Source organism: Pteropus medius, unplaced genomic scaffold, assembly GCF_902729225.1.
Source record: "Pteropus medius unplaced genomic scaffold, Ma_sr-lr_union100, whole genome shotgun sequence".
Taxonomy (NCBI): Eukaryota; Metazoa; Chordata; class Mammalia; order Chiroptera; family Pteropodidae; genus Pteropus; species Pteropus medius.
In genome coordinates, this window is record NW_024355523.1 from 3,195,911 (window position 1) to 3,223,779 (window position 27,869).

Below are 27,869 nucleotides of genomic sequence, written 5' to 3' on the forward strand. Positions count from 1 at the left end.
ATCAAGATAAAATCAAAGAAGAATAAATAGAATGTACCTAGGAAAGAAAAATAATTCCTAACGGGGAAGCAATGGCACTGTTGAGAAAACTAAAAAGGATGAAAGGGGCACAGCAATCTGAGAGCACGGGAAGAGGATGCTTTAAAACTCAACACACAGCCAACATAAACCAAGTCATTATCAGTCACTGGCTCAGTACCCTTGGGATCTGGGCCTCTTGCACTAGCTTGGCAGTTTCTGAGCAAAGATAACTTTCTCTTTGGCTCCATGCCCTAAAAGCAGTGAATATCCACAGGGGGATTATCCTTCCAATAACCTCTGGTCACAAAACATGGAACAGAAAGCAGAAACTAGAGTACACAGGGCCAGTTAAGACCAGAATGACCTCATTTGTACAAAAGGACATTTTTTTCCTGTACCAGGAATTTCCCAGTCATTAAAAAGCACATGTTTGTGGAAGGAGTTAAGCCTTTTAAAGAGCTGACTTTTTCTTCTGTGAAGCAATTACTTTTACTCCCCAGCAGGAGTTAAATTTATAGTTTCCAAATACATTAAAAGGAAAATGTTCTCTGGGCACTTTCAACAAAGCTTCAACTTGGTAAAGCATAACATTTATATACTTCCTGTTGCTTGCCAAAGCCAGTGGGTACATTCTCATGGTCTAAACTGCAAGCTTAGAGGCTGACTGCAGAGTATCTCCAGATCTTTACCAAGCCAAGGCTCACTTCAACACAGACCCGGCTCCTCTGAATGTCATCTCAGCAGATTCACTAGAATCTTCTTCAGAGTTTGCCTGATTGCTCAACTCATGGCTCTATGTGAAGATGTGAGAGACATTTTCACATAATCTCTGGGTCTCTCTGACCTAAATAAAAAAGCAAGAATTAAAGACCCACATGTGGACCAAAGCCTTCCATAGGGGTGACTTCTGCCTTGACAGTCATAGGGTCCATTTATTAAGCGCCCACATAGGCCAGTAAAGATCAGTGGGAAAAGCAGGGGCTATAAAGACATGCATGCCTTCTCTCTTATTCCTTAAGAATGCAGCGCCATACCTGTTCCCTACTCAACAGTTCCATCTAACCTTCTATAGGCCAAGATCCCATTCCTCTCATCTGTATCTTTCCTTTAAGGAGGAGTTCAGAAAAATGGCTTAGAAAAGAGGATTTAAGGTCAAGCTGAGTTCAAAATCTAGCTCTATGACTCACTAGATGACCTTGGGCAATTTACTTAAGCTCTCTGAAATAAGAATCTTTATGTATACATTATTCGTATAGGAATTAATCGAAATAAAGCAAAGTCTCTAGTGCATAGTAGATGCTTAATAAGTGATAGCTGTGACCATGCTCAGCTGGAAAACATAGTTCTGCCCTCAAGTGGACGTTAAGTTAGAATGTCCACCACACGAGTATAATGTTTCGAGATACTTATCACCTAAAAAATCAAGAGACCCACCACTACTGCTAATGATGAGAGAATGGCACTGATTCCAGTAGACAGAGGAAAAAAATAGAAAACTGGAAGCCAAATTTATATTTCCAATGAAACTTTCAAATCAGTCTAGAGAGGTGGTGACAAAAGCAGAATTCTCAAAATTAAGACTGAGGAGAAACCTAAAGCCAGGCCTACAAGTGGGAAGGACAATGAAGCACAAAAGCTAAGGTCAGGATTCCAGGCATTATGTTTTGTAATTAATAAGAAACAACCCATGAACCTCCTTCTTGGAACACAAAGAAAGTACAAAAGGTGAGCTGTGTGGCCTAATAATTGTATAGCCATATGCTGGAGGATCTGAGAGACAAGGATGGGGAAGGAGACAAAATCTAATATTCTGATCATAAAAAGAAAATCAAAAAAGGTGTGTGATTTTTCTCTGCTTCCCCCAAACTAAGATATAGATAGTGGCCTCTTATTGTCTTATTCCTTGTTCAACACAAAGAAGCAATAGATAGGAAGACAGCTGAAAAGAGAAAGCAGCCATTTGTGTCCTACACACATATTATCTGGGATTCAAACAGAAGTTACCCAAAAGCCTCCATCATGTGGTAACAAGAAGCCATCTTCATTTCCAGTCTCATTAACACTATTTGGCCAGCAGTAACTGACCCTCACAGACTAAAAGTTATGCTCATGAAAGGTCATGGGATCCAAAAAGCCAGCCATAAAACAGTCCCAACAGAGCCAGAGAAATGATCCCTGAGGAGTGGGAGGAAACAATTCCCAGCAGCTGGCCCTGCAAGCTCAGACAGCTCTGCAGAGGCTCCCACACAGTCCCTGCTCTGGATATCCATACCAGATGGTGCGGAGATCAGACAAGAGGCAGGGAGTCAAGATGTGTGTGTGTGTGTGTGTGTGTGTGTGTGTGTGTGTGTGTGTGTGTACCATGAAACACAGTTGTCATCGTACACAGTACATGTTCATCAATTTTACAGAGATGAAGAAACAGAGGCTCAGATTGGTTAAGTACGTATTCTGAGATCACACAGCTAGTAAGTGAATAAGTAACTGCTATCAGAATTGGCTTCAAAGTGTGTGTCCTCTTACCAATAGAGGCGTTGAGGATCCCTTTTGCCTTTAACATTATGTGTCTCTACATTCTTTTTTGATATACACAGCACTTCATCTTGCCAAAAACAAACAAAAAATCTACAGATAATTTTTAAAAATCTCATTTCTGCTTTATAACACACATCCCTAAGCTATAGAAATAATGGCAACAATATGTCTGCCTTTAAAGAAACATCCATAAATAGCTATGTTATTTTATTTACTTAAACATGAGAAAAATATATATCAATGTCAGAAACTAAATGATATAGATATATATGTAATTACTACTGCTCTAAGTCAATGGTCAACACTGTAAGCACATTAAAATCACCTGGAGAGCTTATAAAAAATAACGATACCTGAGCGCCGCTCACAAATTTTCCAATTCAACTAGTCTGGGGGACCCAAGACCAATATTCTATAAGCCATACCTAAAAAAGTCAGCATTAATGAGAGGAGTTTGTACAAATATCAAGAGACATAAGCTTCTGAGAGATGTTCGCACATAACTTGCTAAACTCAACACAGTGCCATTTATTATCTGTCACTAATGGCTTATAATCAAATACAAATTTGTTAGATAAACAAAGAATTATATTACTTGAGGCATAAATGTAGGATTTTTTTTAATCTCCAAGTAATTCACTCCAGTGCACTTCTGTCAGCATTCAATTTTGTTCTGACATGTACATAACGATACAACAGCTAGTGTGACGTGACTGTTGTACTTACTCTATGAGAGGCAGTGCTTTATGCCCAATACATATAACAACTCCTTCGATTTTCACATTAACGTTATATGATTTCTTATCTCACTGAAAGATGAGAAAACTAAGACACAGACAGTTTAAGTTGTCCTACGTCACACAGATAAAAAGGGGCGAAGCTAGGGTTGAAACGCAGGTAATCTGCTCCAGAATCCAAACACATAATCTCCAATCTATACTGCACATAATATTTAACACTTTGTATTTGTTTGAGTACTTTACAATTCACATTTTTAGGCATATTATCCCAACTGATCCTTACACCAATCCAATGAAATAGAGTGGCGTTATCACCACTTGACTGAAGAACCAAAGTTAGAAAGATAAGAAGTCCTCTTTTACCAAAAAAAAAAAAAAAAGCATCTCTTCCATTAGAATACTGTCTTCAATAAGAAAGCATTTTTTCATATCGACATAAAAGTACAGAATCACATGGATTCAAATTAATTGTTGCTTTTTAAGAACAAACTTAACATTCTTTAAACCAAACCTGTAAAACAAAGAATACATAGACAGAATCATATTGCCATACACAAAATCATGGATTAAGTCTTATCTTAGATGTACCTCCACCTTCTCTTCCATAGCTTTCTCTCATCTTATGGCTCACCTCTTTCCTATCCTCTGAACAGCAAGTATATTTATGCTGCATTCTGATAGGCCAAATTTCCACCTCCACATCTAAACTCCCAAAACAGGTCTCCAAAAATCATTATTGTATATTCTTTCCTTCCTTCATCAAAATTTCAAATGCCCTCAATACTCTGACCTGAAACGGTGCTCAGGAGAACTCATACTTCCATTTTCTCAAAAACTTGATCCTCAGTCCTCATTCAGGTAGATGATGGTATGAATGAGCTTCTCTACATTGTATAAGGAGGTCGGAACTACTAAGGGTGGAATTTGGTAAATAGGCTTGTCAGTAAAGATAAACTGAGGAGCAAGAACCCTTCTCATCATCCTCCAAATCACAATATAGAGATCACTATTTTCTCCGCAACATAAAAGCGTTTTTATTAGGACATGATATGCCAAATTCCATCATTTAAAGTGATCAAAATTATAATGTTAGACACCCTATGTTCATAGCTAGGCCCATAGACACCAATGGATTAAATTACATGATTGGTATTATTAATAAAACCAGTAAAAATAATGTCACTTCAAACAACCAGATTACTTCTAAAAGAGATATAATTGTAGTAATCATCAATCTTACTAAATACCCAGACATAATATTCATGTTTCCAGCTTCTGACTAAACTTGCTACATATAAACCAAAAAAAAAAAAAAAAAAAAGGCTGCAAATTAAATATAGAACTTTGAGTCAGGACCTCTGTATTTCAAACCCAGCTGTGCTACTGACCTTTTTATAAAATTAGCCAAAATCTCTTCACCTGGGAGTAAGAAACCTTGGGGGAGAAAAATGTCTTTATTTTCCCATCTGAAAAAAATTATAAGAAGTTTGTAGTTCTCAGGGTTATTTCGAAGTAAAGCATTGCAAACTTAAGCACTTGTAAACAGAGGGTCAGAACATATTGGTGATTAAACCACCTTTCAGGAAACTTGAAAGATCATTTCAAGTGACTGACACCAGTACTATGCTAAACAAAACTGGTAGCCTGGACAATTAATTACAAGAGGCAAAAATAAGTGTGCTAAAAGAAAAACAGAGCTAGAGATGCATTCTAATACAGAGTTCTTCTACCCATACTAGTCGAACACATGCATAATTTCATCCAACCTCCACTTTACTCTCTTTGTGAACACAGGTAGACATCCTAGCAATCTCAAGAGAGCTTAAGATGAAGGCTGATGTTATGTTAATTGATCCATAAAGAGATTCAAACTGATAACCTTGGTCTTATTAGAAATATGTTCTAGTTAGCAAAACACAGTAGTTATTACCATTGTAACTGAATATGCTTAACATATAATCAATATGATGATTATGTCTTTCCATACAAAGTACATCTGCTTTCCAAGTATTTTCCTCTTTCTAATTTTAATGTCTTTCTAAAAATAGCCATTGAATTTGATTTGACACAAGACCTAATACCATCAATACTGATTTAAGCTGAAAACATATATTCCTTGAACTGAAACGGATCCAAGGGGTTATTTATTAGTCCTTCTCTTACTTTCAGGCAAGAGCACATGTAAGTCATCCAAGAATTTCTAATGTTTTCGATGAACTCCGGAAAATACTAACACCACCTTCAGTTTTTATATAACACTTTACAGTTTACAAATCACTTCCTTTCCTTTCATCTCATTAGATAGTCAGAAGAACCTCGTGAGTCTCAGATATAATTAGCCACATTTTATAGGTGAAAAAACTCAAATTTGGAGAGGTCAAAGAGTCTCAGTTGGAAGAGCCACCAAGGAGACAAGGACCTAGGTCTCCTGTGTTTTTTCCCTTCAAGCTGCTGCCCCCATTGGTAATATTTCACTTCAGTGACTATCAAGAAATACTTCCATGCACCTAACTTAAATCCCTCATTAACTTTCATTTTTTTCTTTAATGAATATGAAAACGATGTTGTAACATTGTTTCCCCAAATTTGTAAATGTTATTGTCACTTAAACGGCTCTGGTATGATCATTAACTTCTTAATAGGAAAACTTTAAGAGAAACACACTTCACTGGTCACCATCTTGGCCATCTTGGCTGGCTGATTACAAATACTAACTACGAGACAAAAGGGCGCTGCCTCTAGACACCGTCTCAAGAAAATGAATCATGCTATACTGCAAACATTTGAAGGGGCATGGCTCCAATCCTGAACCATTAGACCAAACAGAATCTCACAGATGGCATAGGGCTGACTCAGTCTACAAAGTGCAATAAGGGTAAACTTTCCAGATTAAATACTATAACAGCAGTCAACAATGTTAAATGTTAAAAATGTCAAATGCTGGGCCAAACATGTTACATGCAACAATTCATTTAATCCTCACAAAAATCTCATAAGAGGAAGAAGTATCACCCCAATTTTATAAATGGGAAAACTAAACCTAGAGAAGTTAAAAAACTGTCCAAAGTCACTTCAGTAGTGTCTAAGTCTATGTGTGTTATCTATATCTGATGGCCTCCAAAAGCCAAGCTTTTAAGCTGCTCATCTAAACTGAAATACATAATTCTATCTTCACCAAGGCAGAAAAAGTTATAGTTGAAAAGAGGTAAGTCTTGGCTAGACCGTGTGATTTTGATACAGCCTTTTATTTTTCTGAATCTCAATTTCCTTTTTTTTTTTAAATAAAATAGGGATATTCCTAGCATAATTATTTCTCAAGATTGTTTTAAGGTCAAAATGAAATAAAACTATAACATATTATACAAATATGTATCATATGATGATTCTATGGGGAAAAAAAAATCTCTTGATGAGGAGGTAGTCAAAAAATTGTTAAACTGAACTAAACTGACCATGTCTAACACCCAGGACTGTTGCCAGGCCTCACAGCCCAAATATGCCAATGAGACACTGCACAGCTAATTAGTGCCATTTCAATTTCAGAGTACCATACTGGAGAGCAATGGCCCTCATGTCAGGAAATAATCTCTAGCATTGTAAAACATCTTTGCAGCCACCACTTGAGCATTTCCAAAGAATTCCATATTGTTTCCAGTACTTGGGAGCTATTGTGAGGTGTTTCTCAACAAGAACTCAGAAACAAGGGAAGTAATATTTCTGCCTGATAGTTAAATTATAAAATCAACACATAACACAGGGAACTGGTCAACACTTAAAAAAAAAATGGCTTAAACAATAATTTGCAAATAGGTGACAGAGAATTACCTCCAATCGTGACCCAGGAGATAGCTCCAGGCAAAGTGGGCCACAGAGTAAAGAAGTAACAATGTAAAGGAAATGAAACCAGGAAGGGTATGAGGAAAGCAGGTGAAGTTAAGAGGGAATCTATAAGAAAGAGAAGGGAGGGGAGTAGTTCATGAAACATTATATCTAAGACTATTCAGGGGCCCTCTGTCACACTGAGAAAGATTATTCCTAAAGTAAGGAAATTCTTCAACTATCTTAACTAAAAAGAGAATCTTACCAACAGATATGGAGTGTCAGGTCTCATTGGCAAGGCATTCTCTACAACCAGAGAGCGCCTCCAAGTAGATTGAAGAATTTGGCATGAAATTCATTTCGTTTTGGCCCTAAATAGATTAAAGCAAACTTTTGTTTATGACTTTGTTCCTCATGTAGCCAGAACTGGTGAGAAATGTGCTGAGCATGCAGACTTTGAGTAATAAGCCTCATTTCACAGTTACTGCTCACTGTAAATAAGTAAATTGTCATTGAGATGCCAACTAAAGTGCCATGGGCATTTTGTTTAGCCAGTCAGTGGCTGAGGGTCTAATTATTTGAGGACACTGACAAGAACAAGTTCTTGGCGTTTAAAAGTTTCACATGCTGAAACAGAGAGAAACCATCAAAATACTAGCCAGGTGGGTCTTGCTCAGCTCTACTGCTTCAAATTCTCTTGGAAGATAAAGCTCAACAAGAAGAAGACTAATACTTCATGACATGCAAAGTCTTATCTTTTTTCACGTAACTCTATCTAAGCACATTTTTTAATGGAAGTATCACTCCATTATATAATAACTGTTATATTACTTCCTCATTTCATCTAATAAATTATACTATACTGAGATATGTACATCTACCAGTATGTACAATTATATTCAGTCTATGGAGAGAAACATATACCTTCATGCATGTGACTATTTCTATGATAATCATAACTTCTTTCATATTCAGAAATCAAACTATGCACAAGTAGTGGCATTGCTCTTCCCAGACTCTGCAGCATAAGTTAAGCTGCTAACAGGGATGGTAACTTTTGTCATTCTGCTCATAGCTGCCTCCACCCATGGGAGCCTGGAGCATACAAACATGACAGTGGACAGGCAAAATAGGTCAGCGTAGAGGCAGATTCCTGATGAAGAAAGATCTCTTTGTCATTTCTGTGTTGTGTGGACTCATAGCACAATCAGGAACTAAACAATTGGCAAGTGGAGTCAAGATTCAAGAAAACCAACAGGAAATTGCTACCAGCCACCCTTTGGCAAGTCACAAAGTAGGAAACACATGGGATGCGAAATAAGGAGTCTACACTGGACAATACTGTAAATTTTAACAATTCATGGACATATTGAGAGACATGTTATGGTGGAAAGAGCTTAGGATCTGAAGCAGGAGAACTGGGCACTAAAATGTGGCAAGTTATTATTCCTCTCAAGAGGCTTTTGTTCCTTTACCTTTAAGTTGAGCCTAAAATTAATCCTTTCCCTGCCTACCTTATACATTTCCTGGGTCAATCAAGGTAGGATAATATGTATTAAAAACATGTTTTGTAAACTCTAAACAGATGCCATTCGTTACTTGTGGCTTTTCTATATAGGAAGTATAGGTTAGCACAACATTCTCTCACAGTCGTGAAGTGAGAATTAAGAAGAAAAAAAATAGTATCACTAATGCCTTACGTTCTCAGATATTTAAAAAACAGCATAGTTGTTTTCAAAATTCTCTTCCAATTTGCTTAACACTAAAAACTATTCAAAATAAGCCATCTTTCACAAAAATGACCATCATAATGTGAATTGCTATGGAGTTCATTTTAGAACTCCAACAAAAGACATCAAAACTTGCTCATATTAGAACCAAATTTTTACCCCTACAGTATTTCTCAGCCATTCGTTTGTCTTGTTTTCTAATGGAAAATTACTAACTAGGAAAAGAAGACAGTAAAAGGATATGAGTAAGAAAGAAATATTAAGAACAGCTGCCTACAGAAGGAAAATGTTTCTGGCATAGTGTTTCTTTTTCAAATTCTTTCAAGAACACTACATGAGTTTTAAATATCTTGTTCTGCCATTCAGTTTCACATATAACAGTCAAACATTGACCCACGGGAATCAAGTACATACATTCACACCAAACAACAGGAATTTTAATGACATGATGCTTAGGAATGAGGTACTGATTAGATGTCATTCACCATTTTCCATTTTTAAAAACCATTTCGATTTTCTTGCATGCATAAGGGCTCTTAGCTGGAATTTCCAAAGCAAACGTAATGCAGGGGCATCCATAATTGGGATAACACTTATTAATCCGTACATTATGCATATTAATAGCAAAATCTCTGGAATCTCTAAGCATTATAAAACATAAAGACAATATTAGCCCTACTTAAGTCCTATGAGCCTTATTTAAAATGAACCCTGAAGGAGTAGTAATAGTGCTTTAAAATAACAGAAACTCATTTATGATAAAAAAAAATTAATATAATGCCACATACTCAAAGATGCTACATATTGTTTTTATCTTCCAATATATTTGTTATTCCTACAGACTGAGAACATCAAATAATTTACTAGAGCTAGAGATCTCTTGATAGCTGCCAGAGAAGCACCCAGATATAACCACTTCTATATAGTTATCAATACATGTCAGAGCCTTGCGGGGCCAGACACCAGATTTGATTTTAGGAGCACCTAGAGAGTATCTCAATTCCATCCATTAACCAATTCTCACCGAAAAAACTTACTTTCACTCATGCAAAGGTGCTTAGAATCAAGGGAGGTAATTTTCCATTAATAATTTAACTTGATTAACATGCTACGGTATTAAAATGTACATAGTCCAATTTGTCTGGTGAGACAGACTGACAGACTCAAAGCAGATTTTGTGGCATGAGGTTTTGATATAGGAATCGAAAGTGAGAGAGAGAGAGAGAGAGAGCGCGCAATTGAAAATAACAGACTACTAAAAGTAAATGTCCCTACTTCACAATTTTTTCTCAACCTTAACCCATAACATATCAGAAACTAGTATAAAATGCCAAGGCATAAACTTTTAGATGCTTTACTCTGATGTGCTTTTGCATCTATTAGTTACTCTGGAAAGAGTAAAATAATAAACTTTGTTATTTTCAGTTTTTAAGATGTTTTCAGGCAGGTGTATCAATTTTTTTTTTTTTTTTTAAGCAAGGCAACCCTTGGTTGACCTCAAAGATTGCAAAGACCTTATCAATTTACAAACCCTTATTTTTTATTTTTTACATCTACAGCATCTGGTCTTCCTAGGTGGTCTCCCATCCAAGTACTAACCAGGCCCGACCCTGCTTAGCTTCCGAGATCAGACGGGATCTGGCTTGTTCAGGGTGGCATGGTCATAGACAGGCAGGTGTATCTTGATTTGATTTACAAATAACATAAAGTATCTAAACATCTTATCTAATAGGTAAAACTGTTAGTTTGATCTTATGTTTGGATTCATAGACATGGTGTAGACTCATATTTTATAGCTTAACAATGGTAACATTTTTATTGACCTATATTTGAAAGTGACTTACTCATATGTATTCCTTAAAAAATTATTGTGTCTCCTGGGATAACTTGTAGGAAAATGTTTTTTCAGTAACATATCCAATGGAATTGTTGATTTCTATAATCACAGTCATCATTAATGCCATTAAGATGATATATCCCATTGCTATAATCGAAATAATTGGATATCTATGTATCTGAGACCTAGATTTTTCTCAATAGTCGAACATACTAGCCAATAATGAAAAATTACACTTAAAATTTTAGTATTTGATTTCTTCCATCTTCCCCAACTCCCATCCTAAAAATGCAACTGAATAAGGAGAGCACCACCCAAGTGCTTAAAGAGCCAACAGGCAGCTTCATATACCACCACAATTCACAAGTTAATCTTTTGCAAGCTGCGGATAAATCCCACCCATTCTCCTTCAGCAGAAAAGTTAGGTTTGTACTTTACAAGCACACTTTTGGAGAAAGAATTTAATTCAGAACAAAAGGGAAGACTGGTTTTCTTTGAAAGTGTTTATAATGGCAATAAGTTAACACAAGAAGGGGGAAAAAGAAACGTTATAGCTTGCAAACATTGTCAGATCCACAAAGCCTTCATCGATCTTTATATCAGGAGAAAATAATAAATCTCTCTTCTCCAAGATCCATACTAGAAATTCCCTCATATCTGTCTGAAGTTTCAAATGGAATTACAATAGTTCGTAGAGAGATTTACTCTCTTCCTCAGTCTGTTCCATTATAAAACAATCATCTCATCATTATCACTCCTTACAACAAATGCCTTTGGAGGTAGATTTCTTTTTAAGGAGGAAAAGACATTTTCAACTTATGGCAAATTTTTAAAAGACACGAGAGTAATTATTCCTACTCCGGATATACATTAAATGGCATTTTTAATTTTTTAATCCAATGGCAGAGTCATTTCTCATCTGCCCTATATAATCAATAGTAGATAAACACATAAATACATTTATACTTCTATACATCCATCCAAACATACATATCAATGATAGATGATAGATAGATAGATGATAGATAGACAACAAGACAAAATAGACAGATTTCAAAATACTATTAAAATAAACTCGTTTATATGTGTAAATACTATGATTAAAACACAACTTGTAAGAATCTCTGCATCCTTTCCTTTCTGCAAAACAAATAAATTCCCTAAGTTAAAAATCAAATATTTGGTAAGACAACATTCAAAAATCAAGATACCTTTCATACACGAATTAAATCAATCACACAGGGAAAAATAAAATTGGAAGACAGATGGAGGGTGACCCTGAACTACAAGAGCTGGACATTAGGCACTTAAACAGATGTTTTTTTTTTCTTTTATTGAGGTCTACGGAAACATCGAATTAAGATCACAAACTTCTTGCTAGTACAGTGACAGATTCTTCCTAAATTTGCCATTGGGAAAATGTGAATTTTTCTTCCTAAAGTTCTTGTTTTCCCTTGGGAAGACTTTACCCAAGAAAGAGATTGGAAGAAAGATAAAATTTTTCTGAAATTGCATTCCTGAAATGTTCACAACAGAATCACAAGAAAAAAATGGGGTGGGGGAGGATTGTAAGTATTTTCCCCATATAACTGACACATCTCAAATCTCTGGCACAGAAAAGGCCAACAACAAATATCTGTTTAATGAACTAATGTTGAATTTTTTTCAAATATAGTTAGATCACACAGGATAACTTATTCTTTCCTCATAATACATAATGTAAATTGACTGGTATAGCAGATTACAAAAGTATTTCAGGAAAATCCAGCTTATTTTCTAAAATTCTACAGATGACTACAGCCATTTTCTGCTCCATAGACCTTGTGTTCCAACTCAGTACACAGTAAAGTCAACCATGCATAGTGGATAGATAGTAAATATATGATAAAGGAATAAAAATAATAGGACACAATTGTTTAAATTTGTAGATTATTTTGTCTGTTTTTGTTACTGTAATTGATTTTATTTTTCTAAAGTGCATTTGATTTATCATCTTATTTGCTTGTTACCACATTTGTGTAGTATAGGTAGAATACATATCTTTATAAATTTATTCATTTAACAAATATTTATTGATCAACTATTGTGTGCCAGGCACTAATAGATTTGAGATCTGCAGTATATAAAATAGACAAAAATTCTTGCTTAATGAAATCAAGCAAAATTTACCCAGGAAAGAAAAAGGAGAGAACCAAGAAGCTACATTTGATTGTGTATGTCCTGCTTGGCCTTATTTTACCTTCCATACCACATTTCAACTGTGTAAACTATACTCAATACAACAACAAAGTAGAGACCTACGTACTTGGCTCCTAATCCTCAGAGAATCCAACCATTAGAGACTTTTCTTTCAGTGTCAAAAGAACTCTAACACTAAACAAAGTCATATCAGATATGGTGAGGGTAAGAACAGGGCTTATGTATATATAAAATATATATCTCAAATTACCTTTAGAACTGAAAGAGAGAAAGCTAATACAAGCATAATTCGAAAACAGTTCCCTCCACCTGGTGTTCAATTTATAAGCTCCTACCTTTAGAAGGATAAGAAAAAATCTGAGGTTTTCATATTGCTAAAACAATCTAAAAACGATCTGCAGGGGATTATACGAATGAAAAAATGTACACTTCATGACTTTAGCATAAAATTTGTGAAGGATGAATTAGCAACATTTCTGGCCTCATTTGACACATGGTCAGTGCGGCTGCCATAGTTAAGACACACCCAGAGAACTGCAAATACCATGGCGGTTTAAATTGAACAATCATTAGATATACAAAATTACTGACCAGTCACTGAGTTAAAGTGATAAAATCAAGACAAGACTGTAATAAATTAGGTATAAATAAAACCAAAATCTGACAGCTGCCTTTGCACTATACTCCCATCATGCCATATTGCATTCCTCTTGGGTACAGAAAAAGAAGTATTCTCATTCTTGGCAAAGGAGCTAAAAAAATGCCTCTAGATAACCCCATCGTTTCCCAAAGCCTATTCATGTCTCTCAGATTTTTTTACTACTCTGTTACCTTCAAACAGTCTCCCCTTCTTTAATTAAACTTAGATGTGGCTTCACAGGCCCTGGCAAGTATCTCTCTTTATTTTTATTGCCAAATGTCTTGGATGAGAAATGTATGCCCATCATATCCTTTGTTTATTCATCATATATTCCCTTATTAAACCTTGTTAAATAGGTTCCTATCTCAGGTGCAAGATTGACACTGCTTTTCTAAAGCCACCAGCAATCTGTCACACTGGGTTCCAGAGTACCATCCTTAAATTGTCATCATTATTTCGCAAATACCAACAACTACCGCCCTTGCTCCCAGATGCTTTCCAGCCACCTCCCACCCCCACAAACAAAAAAAGCATCCTGACATTTCATTCTTCTGGTTCTTTTTGTACGTTGCTTCTCAATTCTCTATTGTTCTTATTTTTCTCTCTCTTTCACTCGAGAGCTTGCCAGTTTTCAAGATATTAGTTATTACCTCCATGAGCTCTTACCCAAACTCCAATCCCAAATCCTCAACAGTTTATTTATTGAGCAATTGCCTACAATGTGACAGACACTACACTGAGGCTGGTGATTCTCCAAGAGTTTACAGAGTTCACTCTCCAGAGCTGACCATTTGCACTTAAATTCAGAAAATCTAAATCCAAGGTTATTGTTATATTTCTTCCAAATACTGCCTTCCCAGTTTTGCTCTTTTATTAAGGTCATCACAGTTCTCAAACTCACTATCGCAGTTTAGGTTCCCTGAGAAGCAGACTCTGAAAAGATTAGCATGCAGAAAGCTTATTAGGGAGTGCACTTGGGATCAATACTCATGAAAGAGTATAAAAGGAAGCAGAACTGGGTAGAGGGAGAAGTTGGACTATGCTGCAGTCTCAGTGGAGGCCTCAGTTGACCCTACAGGGAGTTCTAATCTCAGGGTTGGCTGAATTAGGGGTGGGGGCCAACCTTCACACCCCATGCTGATCAGCCACTGGAATGAGACATGACCTTGATCAAGGCAGCTTTCTTCAGTCCACGTAATACATACTGGGGACTGACAGTTGAGGGCAACTGTCAGCAGTGCTCCTAGCATTTAGGTGAATAAGTCCTTCATTCCTAAAGGCATCTAGGCACTATATCACAATGTCCACTACACTCACAGAGGCTTGAAACATATAATATAGTGAAGACATACAGAGACTGGAGCTAAATAACAAGATTCTAGTCTTATCTCTATCAATAATTAGTAGTGCTCATAGGGAAATTACTCAACTTCTCTGAATTTCTCATAAGATTATTTTTAAAATTCAATGATACATATTATGAAAACACTTAAATGCTGGGTCTGTAATACTTGCCTAACACCTGTTAATTCTCTGTCTTCAACCTTATACTTTTTTTTTTTAACTATGCTCTTTCTTTTACAAGTGCTAAGGCTTTTCTCAAAATAACACTAATTCATCCAGTCAATGAACATGTATTAAGAACCTATCTCTTGTCAGCATTATTCTAGGCATTACAAAGACCAATGTGGGTAACTCAGACAAGTCCCTGTTGTTGCAAAGTTTAAATTACAGAAAGGAAATACAGGTAGGTAATACACAAGTACACGAGTGTATAAAACAAATAACTTCACATAGTGAACACTATGATGGACATGAACAGTGATGTAAGAGAGAATTGTTGGTGAGGGAAGGCTACTGTCTGATGAGGTGATACTGAGAAGAAATAGGAAAGCCAAGAAAGGGCTAATTATGTGGAGAACTGGAGCAAGGGGGCATTTCTGACATGGAGAATAGGACAAAATTCCTGAGGCAAGATGACACTTGTCTGGGATGTGCAAGGAGTATATTATAGAACTGTGAGTGAAGCTCAGAGTATAATGAGGTAAGGTAAGAGAGGTCTTGGTACCTTGTAGATCATGGTCATAAGTGTTGCATAAGTGTTGTATTTAAATAGAACACGATATGTAGAGCACTTGCTACCATGCCTGGCACATGGTAAGGGCTTAATGAAAAACACTGGTATTATTACTACCATCATCATCATCACTACAGTTTAAACTGGTCTCTCCACATACAGACCTTTCCTTCATCCACACATCCTCCACATCATGCCAAATAAGGAAAGGTTGAGGTAGGATGAGGGGGAAAGACAGAAAGAGTAATGGAAACAGCCATTGTGCATATTATTTGGTAATCTTTAAAATGTGATTTTATATTTTTTAATTCCAAAAAGACCATGTCAAATTTGTCTGAATGCACCACTTCATAAGTGTGTTTAATGCATATTGAGTGCGTGCTAAATGAATTAGTAAGTCCCCATTTGCTAAATAAATGCTGTCCAAAGGGATGAACGTGAGGAGTAAGTGAGTGAGTGAATAAATAAGTAACCAGTAAGATCATATTTGTTTTTAAGATTTCTGGGAGGGAATTTCTGTGAGATCTTTTAACCTAAAATGCTGTACAGCCAAAAATGTTCAAAGTATTTCCCATGAAAAGTATGAGAGTACTCAATAAGAATTATAAAGAAAGGAAATATCTAGAGTTTTTGCCAAAGATTGTCTCTGGAGGTAACAGGTATCAGGAGATGTGATGACCGATATGCAGATGAATAAGATAAATGATAAGAAGGGGTTGAAGAAAGGCACCAAAATTAATTAATCATTTACTGTATTCCAAATACTGTGCAGTATACATTTAATCTTCATAATCCTATAAATTATTACTTTATAGATAAGAAACCGAGCCTCAGAGAAGCTTATCCAAGAATGCACAAGATAACACAGGAGTTAGTGTCTAACTCCAAAACCTGTTCTTTTCCCAGAATGTAGAGAGAAAAGGAATCTGAACCAAAGCCTTGGTCTTCAAGAAATCAACATAGTAGCACAATGAAGTAATTAATAATAGTAAACACAATGTCTTCAATTCATTGTTCACATTTTATTACATATTTACCTTTGAGTGAGAGATTAGTATTATATGATTTCAGAGATGGGAAACGAAGACAGAAAAATCATTTCCCCAAAGTGAAATTAAAATAAAAATCAGAATGCAGCATTGAGTTGCATTATCTCCCTTTCCTCTCGATACTGCGTGTGTTTGTGTGTGTGTGTGTGTGTGTGTGTGTGTGTATGCGTGCCCCTACACAGACACACAAACACACACAGAGGTATTTTTCAAGAAAAACAAGACAGGTACATTAACCAGATTACGCACAGAACCTAAATGGTAAAGAAACTTTTTGTTAAAATTCAATACTAATTTGCCTCCCTTTGCCTAAGAGACACTCTGGTAGAGTATGAGAAATTAAGTATGCATATTAACTCATTCAGATCACAAAAACCATTTAGTTCCTCGGTGTTTCCAAGCAGAGAAAATTTCCTGTTATGAAGCATTTGATTATCTAAAACACTCCACTTACCAGGATATCCACACATCTATAGCATGGTGATAATTAAGACTCATAATAATGACTCTGAGCAACTAAAACACATAAGAGAGTCTTTGGGATTATCAAGGACTGATTAACAAAATAAAAGGTGTTTAACTCTTAAATGGATTTTATTGAATTTCATCTACTCACAAATTGATACTGCATATGTGATAGTTTTTACTTCATCAGAATGTCGGATTCGCTAGAACTAATTTTTACCTTTTCAGATAAGAAAATATTGGCTATGTTCCCCAGTACAATAGGAAATCTTTTGGTAGCCACATATTACTCTAAATCCCATAGGTTCTCTCATACTCAAGAAGCAATAAACTATCAAGTCTGAGCCAAGATAATCTTATTGTATAACAACTAAGGTCCATAAATAATGCATTGAATGATGTAACTGAATATCCTTATATTTTTCAAGATTTAGTTCCAACTTTGAAAACAACAGAAATATTCATCAAACAGAACTTGATGAACTGCTAATTAGTTAATCAAAGACTAACTAGTTATCAGTTATCGATTCTGGTTTGGCAGGAGAAGACTAGCCTGGAGGACCAATCAGCTATTCTAAAAGATTGAACTGAATAGTGAAAGAATAAAACCAAGATATATATTAAATAAGTTTAGCATCAGATCTGTGTCCGATACAGAAAGGCTAGAAATGCCTTTGAATGTTAAAGTCTGCTCCATTTGGCATTCACACTCATTATTTCCCAAAACATAAGCTTTCACTCCCACAAATTGGTCCCAAACAATCTAAGCTCAATCTGATATGTAGGGTTTTTAATATACAATGAGTACCTTTACCACTTTATACCTCTGCAAGTCATAATTATCTTCTCAGTTTAGGCTACAAATTCATTATCTTCAATATCAGCTGAACCCTCAAAAAATATCCCATAATGCTCTACCCATTCCTGGTCAGTTTTCCTCTCCATTTCTTAACTCAACAATTTCTAAATTTATCACTCTTCCCAAAGACTCTATCCCTCTAGTACCATTATGATGTTTATAACAATTACTGTAGGATAGATATGTAGAAGTGCAGATTTTTATTTAGTAGAATGTTTAATATCACAGGATTTCCTATCCATTGCAATAATAATGAACAAAACAGCATGGTAGAGATACCACTTCTATATCTTATAGAGATACACATCTCTTTAAGAGATAGTATACATTTATAGGTGACAGCACACTCCCGTATTGGGTATTTTATTGGAGCTTCACAATAATCTGTAGATTTTGTACCAATTATCTCTAACTTTGGTTAGTATGATTATCTTAAAAATGCCTGTAGACGCAGTATCAATTTGGGGAGCAATAACTTAGTATTCTATAAGTAAAAATGGAGTGACAAAAAGCAAGATGGGTGTATGGGTGTGTGTGTGTATGTTTGTGTGCGTGGGTATGTACACAAAACTAATCAGAAAAACCATTCTCCCCGTGTTAAGTTGGAGGGTTCATGAAGGATCATTGCGTGAAGAAGCATAGCCATAAAGGAATGGAAGTATGTTTTAGAATATTTTTATTTCCTCCACTGGGCACAGCAGTCTTACACATGACAAATATAGTAGTGAATGGAAGAAGAGTCAAACAGACTTCAAGGACTTGGAATTAAGGTAACACCAGGACTTCCACACAGGAGCCTCCTCACGTGACAGATTGATTCTAGAGTTCCCTGCAAATGCAAATTTCTTCAAATGTTGAATCACCATTTATTTAGAGAGTTCAACTAGACCCCTAACCAACTTAGCTACTGAATGAGAGAAAGACTAATTGGCTAAGGATGTAGAGATTACTAACCATTGTTATATATTAGTAGGGTTTGAGGGACAGTTCCATATACCTGATATCTGAACCTCCTATTGCTTCCTTTCTAGGAATTAAAAAATTTCTGGCCTCCATATATGTTTTTTTTTTTTTCCCTTCACCTTTAAAAAAAATTTTCATAGGGATGTGAATAAATCATTGCTCCAAAATGAATCAGTAGATGGAGCATTCGAGAAATGTGTGTCAATCTCACTCCAAATAAACACAAAAGCTGATGGTACCGTCAAATCGACCCTCCCAATAGCCCTTCTCCCTTCTCCTTTACCATCGTCAACACTTCTGAATACTTATTTTTTTATTTTGAGAAAAAGAGCCACAGCACGCTTATAGCAATGATGTGTAACCTATTGAACATAAACTGAGGGGAGCTAACAAAGCATCTTCAGGAAAAATGGGAAGAGAATCCACAATAATGAAAACTACATACAGTGAAACCTCAAATACCTTCCACCACACAACCAACAAGATTATTCTGAACACAAAAGATACAATAGAATGTGGCTCCAAGTTACCACCTTTATTCTGTCCCTATTAGGGCAATAAGTGCCTGGATATATTCACCCCAAAGGAGCCACTGCCAGGATCATTCATTCTAAAGCAATTGTCTGCAGAGCCCACTGCATCTAGCTAGATCAACAATCCTGAAGGTGTGGAATTCAGCCACCTTAAGGCACAACTTTGGTGTGCTTAGCAATCACTTGGAGTTTTGTTTAAAAAATAAAGTCTAGACACCTCCCTAGAGCTATCAAACCAGATCCTCTGAGGAAGAGGCCCAGCAATCTGCATTCTTACCATTTTCTGCAGGTATTTCTTATGTTCACTGAACTTTGATAACCACTAGCTTAAATAAAGAACTGTTTAATAACGTCTCAAATAAAGCCTTATGGGAAATGATTTCTCACTGTTCTATTTATAAGAATGTTCACTCTTTTTCAATTCTCCACAACAGCCCCACAAATCTCCAGCCTTCAGAGATATTTCCAGCTCCCCTACTTCCTAAATCACTCTAGGCTGGAATTTTCAATTTTATGAGGTGCTGTGAGCTTATCGCACATAATTCTAGATCTACGGATCCTGTCCTGAAGTGATATTTGATATTGGTACAAAATCTACTGGCAACAGTAGCCCCCTTGCTGACAAACATTTCTTTCTCATTTGAAAAAGAATTGTGCAGAAAATATAAGCAGACTGGAAACTGGAGGAGACTGGAGGTGAGAGTTGTTACATTTACCTAACTTCTTAAAATACAAGTGGGCCACCCAACGAACTCCAGAAGGAGGTACTATCCCATCTGCTCTCTTTTAACACAACTTCATTCTCAAGTTTTGTTTTAAATGGCAGATATAAGCAAATTCAAACAGGTTTGTATACTTGAATATATTGCTCACAGACTGAGTACAAAATCTAAATATATTGTTTGATAGAACCAAATATAACAAAAAAACATCAAAAAGAAGTAATGTAATTAGATAATAAAACAAAAACATCCATTAATTTATTCTGATTTTATTGAATATCCATTAGGTACCAGGTACTGTGCTAAATATGAAATAAACATAAGAGTGTTGAGGTTAGAGTGATAATTTAAAAAGAGGAATTTTAAAGTTTAAGCTACATCACTGGCTCATATATTAAATAGGGGCCCTAGTCAGCCTTGCAAATATTCTCCCCGCTTATGCCACTTAATTGTTTTTCTTCCTAGATGTGTGTGAAGTTCAAAAAGGGATCACTACACCTTACCTTCTTGCTAACTCATGGCGAATAACATATATATCCAGAAATAATGCATTTAGTTTACTATCATATTCAATAAAATATAGATTTATTTTACCTTGAGCTCTGTATAATAGAGGCAATAGGAAAAAAGCAAAGGTGAATGAAAAGAGCAATGATGATATAAAGGGGAAAAATATATAATATTCAAATACTCTTCCCACACAGCTCAGAGTCCTTCAAGGCAGATAAATTACATACTGAAAAGAAACATGTAATCACTCATCACCTCTACCTGCTAACTAATAATCATGGATGTTATTCCCCATTGTCAAAATTTAGCTTTAAAATAAAGGCCTAACAATTGAGCTGGTAGCCAAACAAGAATAGAGCACTGTACACAAAACACAAATGCCATCACCCAGGTAATTGCTGCATCTCACAGCCTAAACCTTTGAACAAACATACAAATTAGTTTGAATGCAATGCATGAGGAACATTTGAAATTCTCAGGCAAATGAAATAAGCAATTTCTCTTCCACCTGTCTAATTTTTTTCTAATTTAAAAATAATTTGTTGTGAAATACATTCGACTAAATGTATTTGTCCTTGTATCCTTATAAAATTTATAAAAGTGGTTTTCTAATTGCCACATAGCATTCTGCAGTTCGATAGAAATGTTTGAATCTGCAATGATTAGGTACACTTGTTGACACACACGAGTGATAGCCAGGGAGCCAAAAAGGGACTTTGGTTTTAATTTTTTTAATGGATCGGCTGGGCAACGACAACAAAATAAATTCATTCTTATCACACTTTTTTCTTTTTCAGGTACATTACATCAGTTAATCTATGAACGCTTTCAAAAAGGTTATAAGCAAGTAAATTATTAAGGAAAAAAAGTTTAGATCATTTAGAGGCATTCAAATTTGATTGAAATTAATAGATCTCAGCCCAAAACTATCATTTATTGAGTTCAAGGAGTTTTACAATGAATATTGCTCCTCTTTCACAAAAAAATCTGTGAGATTGTTACTATTCCTATTTCACAAAATAGGAAACTAAGGCTCCGAGAAAGTAAGAGTTGGTTTTTCCAGGGTCTCACATTTAGACAGGTGCTCAGCAAGGAGTTACTCAAACACATGACTTTGAACCTTTGTGTTTTTAACTCTGCCTTGTCATTTCTCCATGTTAGGGATGAGCAGAGAAAAGTAATAAATGGCCATTAAAATCTGATTTCAAATTATATCTTCCACAAATGTGAAAACATTAAACTGTGGGAATACATTTTGTCTAATTTTCTAATTGTAATGAATCTGTTACTCAGAATTTTGTTAGCCAAATTGATCCAGATGTAAAAAACTTCAATTAAGATACAAAAATTTATCAAATATCCTACCTCACAAATTATTTTATATATTTTTCATTATTTACATGCTAGTTACACTCACACTTTTTAAATGGTTTATACATATCATAAAGTTAATTGTATTTAATATCAAGAGAGGCTAAATATGTACTTTTAATGCCCTTTCACCTTTTCATAGATAGGCATGTATCAATGTAATTTGCTTTCCCAAAATAATGAAACTATTTTTACTTTTTTGCTACACAAATCCAGGCTTTCCTTCATTTTTTTCTTTGCTCACTGTTCGCTCACTGTTTCTTGGATTCAGTAGCTCAGTAGCTTTCCTCTCTTTATCTGTCATCCTTCCAGTTCTGTTACTTTTCTTCCTGCCATTCTGTTCTCTGATAGCTTCTGAAGTCTTCAAAGCCACCTGCAATGTTGTAATATCCAGTAGTTCTCTGATAAGAAATCTAGAGAAGCCTTGCCCTTGACTTGGTCTCCTGGAATATCTTCACTAACAGGCTGCCATTAGCAAGTCCCAAACCAATATTAAAGTGATAGAGTTCTAAGCAGCTCTCATTTATAAGAATAAAATAGAAATAAATGAGTTACTAAATTCACCCTTGATGTAAAATCCCCAGCTGTTTCTCCATATGTGTTCCCAAGTAAATTATTTCAAAATAAATAGCTAAATGAGTGATTTATGCATCTTCAGTCAGGTCTTTAGGGTTATTTTTATTGTTTTGGCTGCACCCCAGAGATTCACAATGAACAAAACTGTCCAAAGTGGATGATAAATAAAACTTACCCTAGACATCCCCAAGATGATTGGAGTTCTTATGTTTTCCCTCAATACAGTTTCCTTAAAATAATGGCTATAATTAAAGAAGTTTCATGATATCAAAGACTGGGATTTGATTTTTTTTTTGGCTATTGTGTTACCAGTGTTTTGTACAATACTTGCCACATAGTAGGTCCTCAAATATTTTTTAATAACTGGGTGGAATAAATAGTATTTTGATGCTCCTAATTACAGAAGTAATCTACTACTCCTCAATGTTTTAAAACTCATAATATGTGCTTGTTTTTCTTTCATATGCCATTATGACAGTTTATTGAAAGCTTGACAATACATTATATGTCTCTGTAGAGTCTCAAAACAGGGCGGAAGACTAAATATAATATCTTACAGGTGAGAAGGATCCTGGAGAGTTAAAATAACGTACACAGAGATATAGAAATGTTTAGTTGTCCAAGGTACAATAAATAAGAACCAGGTCTCCTGAATTCCAGAATTCTTTAAATTTCATCAATTCGATTTATTATTGAAATGGTATAAAGTTTTATAATCTCTATAGACAACATCAATGTATATAAAAGTGACTTTTAAAATATCAAAAACCTGAGTTCGAATATTCCATTGATCAAATAGTGTAATTACTTGGCAATATCCTAGTGTTTATTAAATTCATTTCCATTTTCCTGCTTGCCAGTTATTCTGAATAAAGAACAGATCTCCAGTGATTGAGACAACATTCCATTATGAGACCAATAAGAACAAGGGAGTTTCCACAGCAAGTGTAGTTTCTCCTGAAGTATAGTGTAACGGAATGCAAGAAAGCTCCTAATACTCAAAACAACTATAAATCCTCATCTAAGCTCTGGTGATGGCTCTTCTCAGAGATTTTGTTTTTTAAGTCATTTGGCTCTAATAAAAGAGAACAGAGAGGACATAATCTGTCTCCGCAAGTGTTTTCAGAGTTTAGAATCCTGACAATGTAGGAGAATGAACGTACTAGAACTTTTTGAAGCACTGTTCTAGCTTGCCAAATAAAAGAAAATGGGGATGGGAACCACAGAAACAAGTCACCACTCTGAAATATAACTTCTGTTTTCTTTGTGTTACTATGTGTATTGGTGATACGGTTAGCCAATGAGAATTTATTTATACATGCCTTATGATGTTGAAAATCATAAGTTTACACTATATTCACCTGCATGTTCTCAACATTCCAACTGACAGACTTTTTTTTTTCCAAAATAGAAAAGGAATTACAGCATGGAAAGTACATATAGCTGTTGCATATATTAGATCACTATAATTATTTTCGAATTTCTTATCCTGAAAACCATTACCTGAATATATGCTTTTTATCCAACAGAAATCCAGACTCATTCAAATTTGACTTGTAAAGGGAAAAATCAGAGAGTATTTCCTCCCTCTTATTCTGGTAGTAAATACCTGAGTTCTGTTTATTTTATCTACTCCTCACATAAGTTGTTGAGAATAGTCTTAGGTTAAATTGGCATTACCAGAGGCACTGCCATTACTTTTTAGAAATTCGTAAATTCTGATTCTTAGGCAAAAAGAAAACTCCAGGATTATAAAAACGATTCCTCCAAAATTAATCATTGCCGTTCATAAAATCAGTGTATTCAGATATGAATCTGTTGTAGTGAAGAACTAGTATATTGCAAAAAATGTGGCTTTAGGTACTGGACTCCTTTAATTAAAGGTTTATTTATGTTCAATAACTTGCCACATCAAATAGTTCCTAAAATTATGCTCCCTGAGAAATACTTGCAGTGAAGAATAGCAAACAGTAGCCAATCCATTCTGAGTTTTGTTTCCTAGATTATCAATGGAAGAAGTGGCAGAAAGGAAAATCGAAGGGAAAATATACGAGAAAGGGAAGATAACTGAAGAGTAGTTTCACTGCTAAAAAGAAAAAGTCTTTCTCCATTAATGAAAGGGCCACCAGGATATTTGTAGGACTGCCTGATACCAGTCAATACCTAGACCCTTAGGATCCCAGTCCTTCTCAGGTCCCTCCTACCATCAATTGCAAGAGAACTTTCAAAAGGGAGAATCAAGAGTAGTCAAACAAGATCAATGTTCAGAGTCACTTTGGAAACTTTAAAGAAGTACAAGTCTCAGAGAAGGGTAGGTGAGTAGGTAAAAGTGCTGTCAGGAGCTGAAGTCCTTGTATCAAAGGTCAGGGTGAGAATAAAAGGTGGATGGAGGTTTGACGTTACATCTCCTGATTCTAGCTGCAATGGTGTAGATTCCTTCGAAAAAGAGGTCGTACAGACAATGACTGGAACAGAGGTCTAGTATTCCAACAAATGGTGAAAAACAAAGGTAGTCAAAATGCCTGAGCAAGAACGAGCAGAAGAGCTCTGGAAAGATGTCTAGAAGCAGGGTCAGTCTGGGGTACACCTGGAACTGCTGACATTCCAAAATAAGCACAAGTTCAGAGGACCAGGAAGGCATTTATTCATTCAACAGATATTTATGAAGGTCCTAATGTAAGGAACGCACGAAAAAATGAGGGGGGGGGGAGGCACTGAAGAATACAGAAAAAATGAGAGTGAAGGTTCGAGGTACCGGTGCAAGAAATACCTGAGAGGTTTAGAAAACCAGACACCAGGGTTGCCGGGAGAAAAAGGTTGAGCCAATAAATGCCCAGTGAATAAGGAAAAAGGCCATGGGATGGGGAGAATACAAGAGATGAGAAGTTTTTTTTCATCAGAAATCAATTCGAAAAGTATCTGACAGCCAGTTCCTGAAGACTGGAGGAAAAAAGATGCAACACAATGCAGATAGTCTGTGGAATTCAAAGATGTCAGAAGAGGTCACGCTAAGACCAAGAGAGTGTGGGAAAAAAGGAGAGGAAGAGTTTCCCGGAAGGGGTAGGGGCCCCTTTGGGAGAACGGAGATGAAAGGCATGGAAATGGGAACTGTGCCTGGGAAAGTTTGGGGAAAAGAAAACAGGTGGGTGTGAAGGAGCACTGGGGCCGTCAGGGTGAAGTAGGGTGCAAGGCTGGAGGTGGGCAGCCAAGTCCCCCGAATCAGGAGACCCCGGAAGTGCGAAGTCTGACTCCTTTCACGTGCTCTAATGCCCCCTTCCTACAGAGCCCAGGGGTCGGGGTCTCCCCGGGGGCCGGGAACCCGAGGCCGGGCTGGGCGAGGCCGCGCCGCCCCCCAGCGGTCGGCTCTGTGCGCGCGCCCTGCTCGCACGGCGCCAACTTTCCCGATCCCCGTCCTCTCCCGACGCGCTGGCCCTCCTTCCGCCCTGCTCACCGAGGGTGCCGTCAGGCGGCTGATGCTCTCGCCCAGCGAGTCCAGGTTGACCCGCCTCCGGCGCTGCGCCCTCCTGGCCCCGGCCGTGGCCGCGGCGGCGGCGGCGGCGGCGGCGGCAGCGGCGGAGGCAGCCGGGGTCGGGGCGGCGGCGGCGGCGGCCGCGGCCGCGCTGGGCTCGGGCGGCCCCGGCGGGCTCCGGCTGCCGTTCCAGCAGAGCCTGGACAGGGGGCACTCGCCCTCCTCCTCGGGACTGGTCTCCAGGTAGTCGGAGCCCAGGGAGCTGAAGGACTCGGACGAAATCTTCCTTCGAGACATGCTGCTGGCGGCGCTGCGGCTGCCGAGGCGGTGGCAGCTGGGCTGCGGGCGGCGGCGGCGGCTTCGGCGGCGGCTTCGGCTGCAGCGGGACCCACGAGCGGTGGCGTTAGGCGCGTCGGGGCCGCGGGGCGCTGCGGTCGCGCTCGGCTGGGAGGGAGTCCCCGGAGCCGCGGAGCCCCCGGACCCAGCTGCTCATGGCGGGAACTTGAGCGCCGCCGCACCTTGGGGCCCGGGCTCGGCGGCGGCGCCGGACTGGGCTGGGGGCGGCCGCCGCCTCAGCTGCTGCTCGCGCGGCGCAGCCTCAGCGCCCGCCTGGGTGCATCGCCGTGCGCCGCGCGCCCGCTCCCGCTCGCGGGGAGGCTCCGAGTGTGTGACCGCGGGCGGCGGGGCGCGGAGGACTGCGGCCCGTGCGGTATGGGAGGCAGAGGCTTCTGCCGCCTGCGCGCCTATCTCGCCCCTCTTTCTCTCTCTCCCCCGCCCCTCTCCTCCCGCCCCTCTCGCCGTGCTGCCCGCCTCCCTCCGTCTCCTTTATGCACCCCCCCCCCCCCCTGCTCTCCCTCCGCCGGTATCACGTGTCGCCATCATACTCATTGGGAGTCTCTGCCTCGCCTGTCGCCACGTTTCAGGAGCAACGAGGACACTTTGTTGCTGTCCTCTGCGCGCCCTCCCCACTCCCACCGTCTCCTACAAGGAGGAGGAGCGCACCATAGCTCGGATCAGACCAAAAGGCCCCAACCCCAAACGCCCTACCCCTCGCCTTCCGGAGAGGCGGCTGGGGTGCTGACGGGCCCCGGCCGGCGCTAGACGGGAGAGCGTGTGGGGCCAGGAATGGGAGACCTTCTTGTGGAGCCTCCTCAAGAAAGCCTGAGAGCGCGAAGTGGGGTTTAGGGTCCATATCCGTCCTTTCCCCGCCTTCCTCTGAGTTTATTTAGCAAGTTCTGAGGGAGAAAGGCCGAGCTGTCCAACCTTCCCATTCCAGGGGAAACGCTTACAAGGGGAAAGGAAGGGGCAACATGTTGGCACCCATCCTGCTGGAGCAGCTTGCGGGGACGAGTATTCGCTTCAGGAGGCCGCGTGCGCTCGGAGCGAGCCCAGAGCCGGGCGGCTGTGAATGAGGACAGCGTCGGCCCAGCTGAGAGCGTAGGGCTCCTGGCTACCGCCGGCTTCCCACTAGTGCTGGACAGCTCCACTTGCCACCTGCGGCGGTGTTTTCGGCGTAGCAGACTAGGGGGCAGTTCCTCTGCAGACTCCACTAACCTAGGACCGGACTGGGGGAAGACGGGGGCGTGCTCCTATGTCCCTCATTTTCCCGGCTCTTTGCGCCAAATATGCGATATGTTTGCACTTGGCTGCAAATGCTGCTTAGAAAGCTAAGGGGAGTGGGAGAAAGCTTTTCCAATGCAAGAACAGACGCGCCACAGCGCGAGCACAGCTCTTGCTGAGAGTTTGCGGTGGAG

At 38.3% G+C, this 27,869-nt stretch overlaps 1 protein-coding gene and 1 pseudogene across 2 annotated transcripts in view; both read right to left on the reverse strand.

Moving 5' to 3' along the window:
* The window catches only part of GUCY1A2 (guanylate cyclase 1 soluble subunit alpha 2), a 261,485-nt gene extending 234,599 nt beyond the window's left edge, over window positions 1–26,886 (reverse strand). Inside the window, exon 1 of one of the 2 annotated variants that reach the window (XM_039858727.1) lies at window positions 26,098–26,886. In XM_039858727.1, coding sequence (XP_039714661.1) covers window positions 26,098–26,412 — 315 coding nt within the window. In that variant the 5' untranslated portion in view covers window positions 26,413–26,886. The remainder of the gene's footprint in view (window positions 1–26,097) is intronic. The other variant, XM_039858726.1, reaches the window with a different exon arrangement.
* On the reverse strand, window positions 10,396–10,514 carry LOC120599711 (uncharacterized; annotated as a pseudogene).
* Window positions 26,887–27,869: the final 983 nt, after the last annotated feature.